General features: G+C 41.9%; 1 protein-coding gene across 1 annotated transcript in view; it reads left to right on the top strand.

The window, feature by feature from the left end:
- SLIT1 (slit guidance ligand 1) overlaps positions 1-15,886 on the top strand; it is a 789,534-nt gene that overhangs the window by 500,209 nt on the left and 273,439 nt on the right. Inside the window, exons 13-14 of the mRNA XM_085606416.1 lie at positions 7,792-7,935; positions 11,442-11,605. Coding sequence (XP_085462542.1) covers positions 7,792-7,935; positions 11,442-11,605 — 308 coding nt within the window. The remainder of the gene's footprint in view (positions 1-7,791; positions 7,936-11,441; positions 11,606-15,886) is intronic.

The following is a 15,886-nucleotide window of genomic DNA, read 5'->3' on the forward strand; positions in this document are numbered from 1 at the left end:
CCATTGGTCTATCGTAAAAACTCTGAATACCAGCACGCTTTCATAATTGTTAAGCACATTCCACCAAAACAAGAGTGTTTCTGGAGATCCTAAAACATCTCACTTTCGCGGAAATCTATGAGGGTAATTTTGATATGTCTTCTGCGAATAATACTGTCTGAGTTCTCTTTCTCGAGCTGGTGCCTGATATATAGACTCTGAATCTATGGTTGGTCCTCTACAATAGCATACTCCCACAATGTCTTTGTGTGTCAATCTTTCTATGTTTTAGTGGGATTCTGAGGGAATCAAGAGATTACTTATGACAATATTTTTTATAAAATCATGGACCCATTCAGAGTACCAAACCCATTTTGTCATTCTCAGTTAACAGGCAAATATTAGTACCCTTTCTCCAAGAGAAGCACAGATGAAGATCGGATCCCTTTGAGCTAAGGGAGAACATTTACATTTGTGTGCTGAATATACACACATTTTGTCACATGAAGTCTGCTTACATTATCACATTCTGGAGCAGAATAACAAACATTTTGCACTCGGCACAAAAGTGATGCAAGCCAACTCAAAATGTTGAATTCGAATTTACTTTCCAGTGCCAAAACTTGTTTTGTGCGGAAATTTGCCTCAAAGTAAGCAAAGCAGTGCTTTCCACCGCTTTGAAGTACTTTGTGGCAGAGAGCATCCATGAGAGGCACATGGGTGTTCTTATGCAACCACCCATGGGTTTTGATATAAATCCCTATCTACAAATAATAATAAACACGGTTTCGCACCAAAGAATAACACCTTTTTGAGAGTGGCTTTAACTTGGAGAAATATTTTTTTTCTACAGAATTTTCTGACTTTGCATGTGTGCTGCACTGTACAGCACACATCTGAAATGGAAAGCTTGTCTAAGAGTAGCATTTCGTACTGAAAGGATAGCCTTCCAGTAGAAAACCTAGGCTAACATCACACACACATCCTTGCACTTAGGTGCAAAAGGATAGTGTGTGGAACAAGGCAGCCTAATTGTTCGCCAGCCCCGGGAGAGCAGGACAGTGCCATATCTTAGTAGATACAGCTCTTTCCTAGTCTCTCCCTCTCACACAACGCAGTGCAGCAACTTTGGTTTCTACACTGTGTTGCATGAGTTTTTAGTAAATACTCCCCTAAGCCTTATACCATTATTACTCCAAGATGATGAATGGCCCCAAATTGCCACATGGCGCTTATGATCTTCAAACTTCATTATTTGCACCCTTGTTACCAACAGGCGTTATGTCTGCAAGATACTTCTTTTCAAATCTTCCCTTCACATGGATGCTACACAGGAGTCCTAATTGTGAGTTAAATATTGAAGTGGTGAGCAATTTGAATTAGATTTCACTGTGCATGTTCCCTCAGAGTGAATAATAACCAGAAATGCAACAAAGCTGTACCTAAGCTACCTCTATGCTTGTCGCAGGTGCTAGGATAGCGATTAAAAGGAAGTGATAATAGTGTGCAATTTCTGAAAGAAGGAGTGGGAAATAAGGCATGTAACTGCACAAAACAAGTAACGACAGGCAATATAATCGATTTAACAAGTTCACTTGCTTAGGAAAATTTAATGGAATGCTATGCCATATTTTGTTTGGAAAATACACTGAATGTGGGCTACTCCATCAATCCAAAAGGAATAACTTAAAGGTGCAGTTCATGGCTGACATCGCCAGTTTTTCCCTTTTTCTTAGGCTTTTAGCATGTTAAAATGGAAAAACCAAACAAAGCTTGCTTTTCATTATGGACCACGTATTTGATTGTAATGCATTTCGTCTTCCACAAATTTCTTATGTCCAGCAATAAGCTCAGTAGCCCATGCCAGTACATTATGGTCATTTTTTTCAATGTGTATAGCAATACATTTTAGAGCACAAATGACATATAATTGACAATTTGGAGCTCTTCAGAAGAAGGTAGCTGTTTTGAAAACCGTTGACTTTTTTGCAGCTGAAGAAAGTACTACGTCCACAATTGTAAAACTCACCAATGATTCTGGATACTGGTCCTCAGTACCTCTTGAGAAACACCCACTTCTGCAGGAGGAAATCTCCCCCTCCTCATCCTGGTATGTTCACAAATTCCCTTGGGATGCATTAATGGAACAACCAAACAAGCACATCATGTGGGAGGAGTCCGTTTTTTTAACAGATAGCGTGTTCTTTTCAGTGAAGGTCGTAAATTGGCCCTTCAGGTTTGCTTATAATCAGAGTGTAATTGAACACCTTTGGCCACACCCCAAGTGCTAACCCCAACCACATGAATTTCAGGAAACATCTGAAAACTGAACTCTTTAGCTCTCCCTTCACTTGAACTTAACTCGGACTAAGTGTCATTCTGAAGTATGTCAGACATGGTTTGTCCATAATAAATAAATAAATGACCTTTAAATATTCACTAGAAGAAGTCAGTTCAGAAATGCCTATATTAGTGCTGATAATATGTGCCTTGCTTGTATTGAAATTATGTCCAGATCAGAATCCAGTATGATCTGTGAGTTTTACAATTGCGGGCTTACTCCTTTCTTCATGCTCAAAAATGGCAAAAGGATTTGTCACTTTTCTAGCTCTGTGTGGATGGCACTCTGCTTATCCAATGCTTAAAAGCTATCTAAAAAAACAGATATTCAAGGTGAGCACATTTACAGTGTTGGTGGTGTTGTACAGTGTTTCAATATAAAGGCGTGGGTCTCCACCTAAAACCTGGGAACTATCCAGAGTTTCCTGCTTCTTTTTTGCATACTTTCTTCATGACATGTGAGTATAGCCGTGTCATCAGCCTAGGCCACCACGATAGCTGTGACGTGCAAATATTGAGATGGATGGATATTCTGTGGTGTCTTAATGGCCATCAGCAGAGATTCAGCAACCGTTTCAGGCAGTGGCATAATGGATGAGCCAGAATAAGCTTCCAATAAATCCAAACTAAACTAAAACTGAAGCTTTAGTAGTGTAAGACATTTGAGTTTATGTTTGAGAAGAGCTGCGTTTGGAAATTACACAGGTTTTGCCACTCTAAAACTCTAAGGAAAAGTCTTCCAATTTGTCCAGTCAATTTCTGAAAAAAACAAGTGCCGAGTTACATTCATTCTATGCTTGGATTATGCTAAATCTCTGTAGTCCTCCCAGCAATCATACAAACACTGCAAATTATTTCAATTGCATTTGCTCGGCTAATTTTTAATAGTATAAAGGTGAGAAACTATCAGCCAGCTGTTAGCAGAAATGCATTGCTTTGCAGTATTCAAAGAGATACAGTTCAAATATTTGTATTTCCACCATAAATTGCTCAATGCCAATTATCCTGCTATCAGGTTTAGGTAGGTAGACATCAGTCTTCGGTAGAAAAGAACATATTGCACAAGCCAGAAGATTGCTGTATTATCAAACAAACTGGCTTGCTGGCTGTATAAATTCAGACAAAACATGTACAACAGACTTTTTCTTTTGCCATCCTGCATGGTCATTGCACAGTGTATAAATAATAATAATCTCTGCCTCCCACGTGTCAAATTGAAATTTTAGGTTGTCAGAACCTTTGCTCCATATAGGATTCTACATTGTGGACCTCCCTCTCTAAATCACTGAGATGACCACTCGGTGATCTTTCTTTGTGGCAAGCCCGTGAGGCACATTTGATCTTGGCATCTGACACGAAGACCAGCGCCAAGAGGCCCCTAGGATATTGTGTACTATATAAATGCCACGATGATGATGATTGCATGGGTATATGTTGCAGTACATGGAAATTTTAGACTGAACCAGGGCATGTGAAGCTTTTGGTACATGGGTATATGAGAGTGCACATGGGAAATCTGAATCAGTGTATGGTCACGTGGGGCAGTAGTAATTACTGAATGAAAATGACAAGTGAACATTGGAGGGAAGCGGTAAAGTAGTTGCTAAAACATACAGTGCTAGTTAGGAACAAAAAATGTTTTAGGACATTTTTATCAAACTAATATTTGGGAAAAATAGTTTTACTGAAAACGAAAAGCTGGCATTTGTTAACAAAAAGAGTGTATATTCAGAGAATGGTGTGCTGACATATAACAACAAGCATTGGCATAGCCAATAGGTCTCGCCTTTGGGACCTTATAAGTGTTTAGCTATGCAACAGTTGCATAACTAAACACTTATAAGGTTCCAAAAGCGAGACCTATTGGCTATGCAAAGCGGCCGCGAAAGTGATCGCGATCACGATCAAACATCAAAGCGGCCGCGAAAGTGAGAGTAATCGCGGTAAAGCGTGGCGCACGCGCCCGCGCACATGCACTGTAGCTCTAGGCTGGCCTGGTAGCACTTTTTGGAGCCCTCTCAATAAGTCTCGCCAGACCAGCGCACGCGCTGGGTCAGGCGAGACATAAAAATAATGCATTTATCCAAAATGAAAAGTTGATATTCAGAGTGAGAAACGTGGGCTTAGAATTGCTAAAAGCTGCACAAGCACTTGTGCTGCACAATTTTTCACTGCACTCACAGGCCTTTATAATGGTATGTAAATTGATGCAATGCTTTGCATTCCCTTTGCTTTGTTTTGTGTCATGCGAGCAACAGTGCAAATCATAAGTAAATAACACACAGAGGGTTGGCCACACGTCAAGGGCCTAATTTATGGGAAATTGGCATAGGGCAGCGCCGCAAGTTTTCTTGCTGCGCTGTCCTACACCATTGTGGAAGGGCATGAATGCACAACATTTATGAAATGTGGTGCATTTCTGCCCTTTCCCCAATGTCTGAAGGACAATTTCCTGCCTAGCGCCAATGCAGGCACCCTTGCACCATGGTACAAAAGTGTCTATGTTGCATGCAGGATAGTTTTTGTGCAGGAAGGGCACTTTCCTGCACAAAAACAATCCAGAGAGGTGTTTTCCTTTCTATGTGTGCTGCAGAATGCAGCACATATGGAAAGGGTAAAAAACAAGGAGAAAGAAAAATATTTCTCCTTGTTACTCCTGCTCCAGGGAGGCATGAGGTTTTGGCCCTGCCGCAGGTTTATGTGATTAAGTAAATCAAAACCCAAGAGTGTTGCATGGGAAAACCCACTGCAACGCCCATGTAACGCCTCCCTGGTGCACAGTATGCAACGCAGTGACTTGCGCTGCTTTGTCCTTTTCCATATCTACGAGACCACGCAAAGTGGCTTTGCATGGCCTCATAGAAATGGTTGAAAGTTTTGTGCTGCTGGACCATCAGAAAAAGTGACTCTCCGGCAGTGTAAGCCTCCCATAAATAAGTCCCCCGAGTCTTTAAATCAGACTTCATTTGTTGCAAATGTTATGAATTTCTATAAGCGACACAATTAGCTTGTTTACTAAACTGACATAATATTTTTAAAGAGTGACAAAGATGTTTTTTTCAAGAAATTAAAGCTGATGCTTGTGTGATAATCGGTGTTTTCAAAATATTTCTATCTTATTTTGAAACGATAATATATATTGATTTGAGAACACATATTGCTGATTTATGAAATCTCTTTTTATCCCAAAGTCTGCTTGAGAGCAGAGTCGGCCAAACCACTTTTATGGACGAAGCCGGGCATCGGTTTGAACTTTGTGCTTCGTTCGTTCACTCCCTCAGGGCTATATATACCCCTATGTTGTAGCCCACAAGTTTGAAATTTCACCAAGTATTACTGGCTGTCAGGCTACCTCAATTTATCAACTTCAAAAGTCAAAAGCTGTTAAATAGTTTTTTATCCGTGTCATTTCAGTTCCACTCCCAAACCAAAAGCACTCCTATGTAATTTCACTCCGGTTTGTATTGCAGGTGACTGAATAGCACCGCCATTATTGTAATAAAAAAGAAAGATTTGAAATGTGCCTAATGTTGTGGGGGTTGATTCAGTCTTGGTTCCGTCTACTCCTTTCTTCTTTTACACAAAAGATTAATGAACGTTAATAGCACACCGATTACTGAGGTTGGCATTAGATTACTGGTGATTGGCAAAGAAACTGTGAAATTACTCCACGCCTCAGTGCCTTGGTTTATACGATCCATCAATTTTGTGAAATTGTATAAGCCAGATATTACTCTGGCTTTAGTGTGTTTTTCTTGGTTAATTTATAGACAGATTTTCTGCTCATTATTTTGAAAGTTGGGTAGTGAGTTACACATATTTTAGGAAAGCAAGGGCTTTTCTTATCACCCACTGTATAAAAGTAAAGCAACTGAGGTCAACAGTTCAGATTCCTAGGTTAAAGAATACAAAAAATGAATTTATTTACGTATTGACATGTCTTATTCATTTATTTATGTGTTTGAGTTTCTCGTTTGTGCTCCCTTGTCAGCTACTACAGACCTTCAGATCTTCTGACCCCGAGGGAGCTAGACATATTTCTGATAATGAGCAAGTTTCATTTTACAATCTAGCAAACACGGGTTTATGCGTGAGTGACGTAGACAGTGTGAAAGAAAGCAAGAGCGCGGCTATTCAGAGAGTACACAGTAGTACGAATGCTAGGTGACAACGCTAGCTATTTTCATTAATATACATTCTAAACTAAATATTGCAGACACCCGTGGAACCAAGCATTAAAGCGCGCGAATGGGGAGGAATCAAAAATGCTAATTTCACAACACAGCCCAGATAGCCAGATGTGACGATTTGTGAGGGACGAGGCAGAAACTTCGGCAGTTACACGCTGTGTCCGCAGCCGCACCTACCGCACCTCATTTAATTTAATTTCATGACTCTCAGGACCTTATGCTAACATTCGTTACAACCAGGGTCATCTCTTAACCAGGCCCCTAACCTTGTTCCTCCTGCACAGGAAGGTCGGGCTGAGGCCTGGCTGATGAGTCTGACATACGTTATATCGGTGCAAAATGTCTCTGAAGCCTGACTGTTGATTGTCAGGATGCAACTGGACAAAACCAAAAGTGTGATTGGGTGGTAAAGTGATTGTCATCCATGCATCACTGTCGGTAAATACACGGGTTCTATGTGTGTAAAGCCTATCGACCTTGGAAACTCAGTTTCCTTCATTCTCCTACACCCAGCAGCAGCTGGCAAGTAGTGGTGGGGGGGGGGGGGTGGGGAGGGACGTGTGATCGGTGTGTGCATGTATGCAAGGTGAGTGGTAAGTGTGAATAAAAAGAAATAGCCACTTACCTTGCTTGCTGCACAACACCCTCCCGTCTTTGTTCTGCTCGGTCTTCAGCAAATTCACCTCACCAATCCTGAGGCGGCTGTCACCAGCATCAGAGCAGCGCCAGGATTGCAGGGAGCAGCCTCTCTCGGCGCCCCCGAGGGCACTGGAGGCCCGCGCTTCCTCTAACCCAGCTGTCTTTAGACAGGTAGGTTAGAGAAGATTAAAATGCACGTCTGGCTGGCCGTCACAAGACGGACGCCCAAAGAGACATGCACACTTTAAACTGAAATGCACAGCTCGCTGCTGCCACTCAGCAACAGTGGCCCGCCCCATCCTGTCACTCGGTTCACGACGGGCGGATGAAAAATAAAATGGTAATAAATTAACTTTATTACCATTTTTTTAATCTCTAGGGTTTTCCTGGTGCAGCATTTCGTCAGGGGGACGATGCTCCACAGCTCTCACGGAGGAGCCGCCCCTGCTTACTCCTCTCATTCCAGTGACACACATAATTACATCAGGAAGTGAAACAGCAGCCATGAGCATGCAAGCACTCCAGCTGTTTAAACCTAGAACCCTGGAAGTAGAGTGCACATGATTAATGATTTTATAGAAACAAATGCTTATTCCTCCAACCTTTTATTCGCCTCATCTCTCTCTGCTTCCTCATTGTGCAGGCTTCTGAATGCCAACAAAATCAACTGCATTAGAGCCGATGCCTTCCAGGACCTGCAGAACCTGTCGCTGCTCTCTTTGTATGACAACAAGATCCAGAGCCTGGCGAAAGGAATATTTACTTCCCTGCGCGCAATTCAGACACTGTGAGTACCTACTTCAGCACCAGGGAGCAGTGCAGATAAAGCAATATGAGATATCAAAGAGCTGTGAGCCATACAGATGTTTGCATGTGTAATTTCATATCGAGCTCACCACATCCTCAAATTCCTGGCCAGAAGCTGAGATGAGTTCTATGGTAAGGAAGATGTGTTAAATTTATTAGATTTATTGAGATATATAGATTGGGAGGCGCAGTTCCTTTCAAGGAACCTGGGCATGGAAAGAGCCACATTTACTTGGTTTATATGCTGTTAAAATATCTACTGTATGTTATAGTTCTTTCTTTAGCATACTGGTAATGTGACTATTTTAGGGTCAGTTATAACATCCCAGAGTGCTGCTTCCTTAGCCCTGCTATCAAATAAAACTTTGTTTTTCACAGTGCTTGCTCTGTTGTCAGAAAGCTTTTAAAAAGTTCAAAGAAGATTCAAATGTTGATTGGGAAAGACCATAAGAATAACAACATCTGGTTTCCAGTAAATGGTTTATGCTCTAAGTATGTTCTGAAAGAACTTCTGGGAACATTTTAAAGAGTTCAGCTCCACGGATATTTTAATGAGGCAATTCACAGAGGCGCATCTTGTTCTTACACAGTTCTGCAAGCCCTGCAATTACTGAAAATTGTTTATTTATTTATTTATTGTCTTATGTAGCACAAACTTCACCTGCAACGGGTTTTCAGAGCACTGTACAATCAAGATAGAAATTCTCAGAAATTGAACATATGGCAAACTTAGATTATACCACATTGATTGCCTCAGTCTGAAACCTGATGGGCTAGTTCATGTGTAAACGTGTAAATGTATGTAGGCGGTGTTTCTATATCATGAACCTAGCCAAGAAAGCAGAATTCTGTACAGGGTCAAGGAAAAGGCTACAGTCAACAAGCGGTTTGAGAGCCAGATGGTTTGTGGACTGTTACTTTATTATGATGTACTTCTCTTTAAGGAGATATCTCATTTACTCTTTCCTGAATTGGAGTGGGGTTGGAGCACTCCTGGTTTATATAGGGAGTTTGTACTAGTGCATAGATGGAGTAGGGCTTGAACCTTGTTGTTTTCACTTCTTTGTATCCAGTCTAATTGTATCCTGGCTGCAGGTGTGCATAGAGCCCTAAGATGGTGGGGCACCAATTGAGTTCTATCAGGATGGGGTTGATATGATCATAATTTTCACACCTGGATGAGTTGTTCTGCATTGTATGGGATGTCCAGAAGTAAGAGTACGGGGGCCTAAACAGAAGTTTTGAAGTCTCTTTCTAGGAGGATCTGTTTCACTGTCTTCAGTAGGGAGAGCTGGTGCCAGGTCTTCCTTATTTTCTTGCCATTGTTTATTTTGAGGGTGACGTTGGTGTCCAGGATGAATCAAAGCAACTTGGCATTGGGTGAAGTTGGGGTTAGAAGCCGTCAAGTTTCAGGTCATCAGCTTTGTACTAGTACTTGCTTGCTGTTCTTGGCAATTAGCAGGAATACTGCCTTAGTGGGGTTGAGTCTCAAATAGGTTCTGAACATCCATGGTTGAATGCGGTGCCAAAAGTGTTTGGTGTGTCAGATGTTTGGAGAGGAGGAGACTTTGTAAGTAGAGCCGTGCATCTTTAGCATACTGGTGATTTTGGATGCAGTTATTGGTTAGAGGAGCCCCAAAGAGCTCGATGAAGAGGTGGAAAATGACAGCGCACAGTATGGAATCTTGAGGGTCTCTGCAGGTGATTAGGATTTTCTGGGGCCTAGAGGTACCCAGGTGAACAACCTACCTAGTGATGGTTGGAAAGGGAGGAGCAGCATAACAACTTGGGCTGGCTGAAATTTTAATTACGGGATATAGAACAAATTCATAACTGTATTTCTTGTAATTGGAATATCATGGTTCTGTTTGTTCACTCACTCTCTTGGAGTAATTGTCTACCAAAATCCTTTTTCTAAAACATTCTGTTGCAAAAAGTCAGTTTGAATTTTTTTTCAGTAGAATAAGTGAAACAATGCATCAGAATATGTGATTTACGTTGCTGAAAAAAATCTCTATTAAGTCAATGGGCATGTTTTTTTCTTCAGCTAAACCTATTTTTGTTTAAATTGTTTAAAACACTGCACACATTTCATAAAGTTTGATTAAAATTTGTAATATGTTTATTCAGTGGTCGCACACCTAATATTATGAACACTATTGAGGAACCTACAAGACAGCCTGAGTAGGAAGTTAAAAGACTCAGGGCTTGATGTATAAATGGCAGGCCGCAAATCAGTCAGTATTTTATTCTACAGCTACAGGTTTGCGACCTGCCCTATAATTTACAATATAACCAATTTACTAGACAGTCACATTGCAAAATGCAGACACGCAGGAGGTTGTCAAACCTCCTGCCTCGTTAATTATGTCCGAGGCAGAAGACATTTTGTGACCAGTTGTGAAAGCAGGGATACAGGGCACTCAACCAAAATTACGCCCTTGCGTAACCTGTTTAAAAAAAATGTAAACAACCCCCATCCCAGAAAAGGACAGAGGCTGCTTTATAAAAAAAAAAACAGAGCAGCGAATAACACTGAGCATAGTATTAACGGCTCTATAGGACCACTGCCCCCCCCCCAAACCCCCCCTCCCCAGGCACCTGACTACCACTCACAAGGTGGGAACACTTCCTCTCTGTAAATGGACTATCAACCCAAGTTGCGTGTCTACAGGGCCGTTGCTAGACCTTATGCCACCTGTGGCGGCCCCTGCGTTTGCCGCCCGTGGTGGGCAAATGGAAGAGCGGGGGTGCTGGCGATCCCGACCACAGGTAAGGCCGGGGTGGGAGACTGCCCCCCTTGCTACGCCACTGGGTGTCTGAAACCTCCCAATGGTTTGCAACCACAATTGCGGTCAAAAGACATTGAGGCATATCATTGCAACTCTCGGTGAGGATGAGCATCACCCTTACACCACCCTTCTCTGTGCCATTTGGAATGAGCCAGAAAGGCACTTGTGAAGTCAAAAAGACCTTTTTTTAACCTGCTAAGTACCTTTAATACAATGCAACTTGTACATTTGCAGTTGCAAACCCTGTGCATATAAAAATTGAGGGGTTTGCAACCACAAAAGTGCTACATAAATCTCCATATATCTTCCTTGAAATTTCATCCTGCAGCACAATATTGAACCTTATAAATGGGATTCAGCTGTAGAGTACACGCTGTCACTGTCTATTCGGCACCTGTGCTATTGAAAGGTAGAATCCTTTTCTTTCAAACGATGGCCCCTTGATACTTTCTAGGATCTTTGAATACATGGTGTAAATCTTTGAAAACAATTCACAGTAATCCTATTTGTATGTTGCATAAAACAACTTTTAGCACAATTCCTTCTTGGTGGGAAACATACAACATTTTAAACATGTAGACAAATATAATTGTTGTTTGTGCCAGATAAATCGCAATGTACATACACACCCTTTCAAAAAATCACAGCAAATGTATATATTGTCTTATTATATTTCTTTTGTTCTTTTTTAAAGCCATTTGGCTCAAAATCCATTTATATGTGACTGTAATCTGAAGTGGCTGGCGGATTTCTTACGAACCAACCCCATTGAAACAAGTGGCGCCAGGTGTGCTAGCCCACGTCGCCTTGCAAACAAACGCATTGGGCAGATTAAAAGCAAAAAATTCCGATGCTCAGGTAAGCTCATGTTTTGTAACATTTTATGACTAATCATAGATTCTTTTGAAAGGCTTCACACCTTTTCAAGATGACTGATGTATTCTAGATTAGCTGCAGTCATGGTGGTCAGCTAACCGGTTACAGCCTGGTTCTCAGCATACGGTTGCACAGTATGCATGCTTTGGACAGTTCTGGATTAACACACTACATGTAAAGTTTCTAAATACAAGTCCATTAGGGGTGTGAGGCCACCTTTCTGCTGAAGGATCATGCTATCTATCATGCCTTGGACTCTGTACCTGTAAAATTTGAGGGTTGCTCCTTCTGCATCTCCACTTTCAAATATTGGAGGAACTGTGAAGTGGGTTTGGTTCTTACTTCCCCACACTGCATTTAACTTGCCTTAGATAGATTGATGTTATGTCATTAAAATGCCAGGGATAATGAACTTGACATCACATGCCCTTTTACTCACACTGACATCACAGAATCATCATGTGACATTTGATTCTGATGCCCTCACAGGAAGTGGTGGTTCTTGAACTTTATAAAAATCAACAGAGGGAAGGAATAGGGAAACAGAGTGTGTGACTCATCCTCCTTGTATACAGTGTCACAATCAAGAGAGAGTCAACCTCGAGTCATCTCACTCCCACTGTATATAGGGAAAAGACATTTTTCTTAAAATAAACTTTTACTTCCTGAATGTTGTCCAGTAATATGCTTCTTCACCGAATTCTCCCTGACTCTCTGAGGGTCGGGCATGCTACGTACTCTTTCCTTACAAGGAAGCACTTTTTAAGGGAAAAGGGTGTGGGATCTATATGAGGAAATGCATAAAATTGCCTAGGAGGTGCCCAGATCAGTATTCATTCACAGGTCCATCTGACAGGGTTGAAAACTGGGGGAAACAGGCTAGTTGGAGTTACTATCACTCCTTGGTCTTTAAGTGTGATCAACTAGTTTCTGCCACGTCCCCCAATCCAGTGGGACTTCTACAGGGCTGAATTAGTTCCATATACTGACATTGACTATCTTATTAGTCATTAGTCCATCGTGTTAGCAGGGATTGGGTGTCAGGTGACCTGGTAGCGCTAGCAAGACGGACTAATGACATTCTTTAAAAGATTAGTTACTGACTGTTAGACCTGACAGCCTTAGGATGGCCTTCCACAATTTTTTGCTTGCCTTCCTCTATTTTTCTGAACTCGTTTTTGCTGGTTTTTGGACTCTGCACACTCTACCACCGCTACCAGTGCTAAAGTGCTTGTGCTCTCTCCTCTCAACATGGTAACATTGGTTAATTCCCAATTGACATATTCGATTTATGTATAAGTCCCTTATACTGTGCATAAAATGTACCCAGGGCTGGTAAGTTCAATGCTGCTAGTGGGCTGAAGCACTAATTGTGCCACCCACCACGTAGCCCTCTACCCATGATTCGGACCTGCAGATGAAGAACCTATTTGTACAGTTTTAGACTGCCATTATTGACCTGGTAAGGTAAACTTCTTGTCAGGCATAATCCTTCCCTCTTCCTACATGTAAATCACCCCTAAGGTAGGCACTGTTGACCCGCAGGGCAGTGTTCAATGTATGTACGGAGCAGGGCATGAACTATTTGGTTTTACATGTCCTTGTAGTGAAAATTTCCCAAAGTCGTTTTTTGCTACTGTGAGGCCAATCTCTTCCATAGGCCAGCATTGGGTTTACCTTATTACCTCGTTTAAAGCATAAGTCCTGAATGGGGAGAAATAGACATTTCAAGTTTAATGTCACTGAACTCACAATCTAAAATCACAACTTACGGTGATGTTGAATTTTAGATTTCAGTTTAGCAAATGGCACTTTTAGAAAGTTGACATTTATGCGCTTAGTCATTTGATGCCTGCTGCCTATCTCTGAAATACATGTCTCGGGTGGATGACAGCTAGCTTCCGGCATTCCTGCGAGACCACCACACATCAAGAAAGAGTAGATGTGCTTGTATGGCCATCTGCATACAGATGGCCCATCCCAAGAAGGATGGCAGGGAGAAGCTGACACTTACACCTGAAAGGACTGTGTCCTGTCCCCACCTGAAGGATTGATTACCCCCTGTAGTGTGTCTGGAGCCAGGTCAGGAAGGAGGGAACCTCTGTGCACTTCAAAGCTTTCTTGAAGTCTTACTCACTTCAGAGGCACCGCTGGGTATAAGTACTGAACCTCTGGAACAAACAAGTACACTTCTGGACCTGTGACCATTCCACCAGGAAGAAGAGCCGCGTGCTACCAAAAAGACTGCTGCTTTGCTGAACTTTGCCATGCTGTGTTCCTGCTGTGCTGAGCTCCCCTTCTGCCTGCTGTTCTACTGACTGGGTGAGAAGGGCTGGACCACATCACTTGAAACCAGAGTGACTCCAAGGGCTTGCTGGATTGCCCCCGTTCCGAAGTCTCAGGGATATCAAAGACTTGAACCACTGCATCTGTGCCTGAACTCTATGCATTGGGAGTCTCCTCTGCCAAGTGATGCCATCCCTGTGCTGAACCCTTGGTAGTGAGGCTTTAAGGAGCTCAAACTCCTGAACACGCACATCCACATCGGATTAGTCATAGCTCTGTCGCAACGTGGGTCTGAAACTGCACACTCTCTCTGTTACGTGTAGTGGACTCGGCGCCTCGCCGTAGCTACATGGGAGACCCCTATGCATCTCGTCCACACAGCATGATCTACGCAGCCTCTTAACAATAACATCATCCAAGTCAAGGTACTTTTGTTCAGCATATCCAAGGAGGTCCCTGCTGCTGTCCCGCACTCCCTCGCAGTCAGCCTGAACTCTTGACTTTTTCCTGGTCTATTGCGACCCAATAACTCATTGAACAATTGCAGCTTCCAAGCGCGCTTCTCACTTTTTGAATCCACACAACTTCATACTTCATGCCGAAAAGATTCTTATCGCCTTTGGTCTTGTGTTATTTATATAAACTCAGAGTTTATTTTTCTATCACAGTGTGGAGTCTTAATGTGCTGCTTCATTGTGTTGTGGTATGAGCCATTGCAAAAATACTTTACACATTGTCTTCAAGCTACTGAGGGTGAGCGCAGAATCATTTGGGTAGTGTTGTGACTTACCCTGCCTAGGATCATGGTCTCAGCTTGGACAAAGGTGCATACCTCTGCTAATTAGAGATCCAGTTTCTAACACTGACACAGACATGAGGTTGGATTTACGAACTGTCCTTGATCACATTTATTCAGTTTCTTAACTATTGGATGGCTAAATAACATACCTGATGTCTATATATGGACCTAATTCAGCCATGAAAAAGTCCCAGGGAGGATGAAATACATTGGCTATGGCTGCAATCAAAAAAATAATTTTAGAGAAAGAAATGAACTATAACCAGACATGGGACTCCTCTAGTATATTCCATTAAAACATGGATAACTGATTTACATTTCAAGAATATCTAAATTGAAAATTGGACTGATTTGGTGACTTTCCTTTGGAGTGCTGAGTAACACAATTTTTGTTCTCATAAAGGTACTACCCTACAATGGGTTTATGGTTGCTCATCCCCTTTACTCGTGCACCCATTTCTTTTAGGAGTTCGGTTTAAAATTGATTTACCATATTGTGGTGTAAAATGCAGTGTAATTGGCTCCAGCTGCTTATTGTAAATCATTTTTTAAAATCATATAGCAGTTGGCCTCAGCCAACTACTTAGTTTCCAGAACAGACAGGCAGTCATTGGTTTAAGAGATCTGTCACACATAACTGGCCCTGGAGGACTCTAATAACCCATTCCTGTAGGTACCATACTTAACATAACATAACATGTGTATTTGTAAAGTACACGTTCACCCAAGGGCATCTTGGCGCTGAATAACAGATGTTTATTGTTACCCAACTCATTGGTGCTCACTTAAAGGCGCCATACCATGAATGATGTCTCAATATGTTTCAGAGACATCATTTTGAAATACAACCTCATTCTAAACACCTACTGATTGTTAGTTAAATGGACTGGGTAAAGGGAACTGTTTTTCTATTCACTGGATGGCCTCTTTAATATATTGTGATCAAGCATGATCTACGCAGCCTCTTAACAATAACATCATCCAAGTCAAGGTACTTTTGTTCAGCATATCCAAGGAGGTCCCTGCTGCTGTCCCGCACTCCCTCGCAGTCAGCCTGAACTCTTGACTTTTTCCTGGTCTATTGCGACCCAATAACTCATTGAACAATTGCAGCTTCCAAGCGCGCTTCTCACTTTTTGAATCCACACAACTTCATACTTCATGCCGAAAAGATTCTT

This window comes from Triturus cristatus, chromosome 1_2, assembly GCF_964204655.1.
Source record: "Triturus cristatus chromosome 1_2, aTriCri1.1, whole genome shotgun sequence".
NCBI classification, from domain to species: domain Eukaryota; kingdom Metazoa; phylum Chordata; class Amphibia; order Caudata; family Salamandridae; genus Triturus; species Triturus cristatus.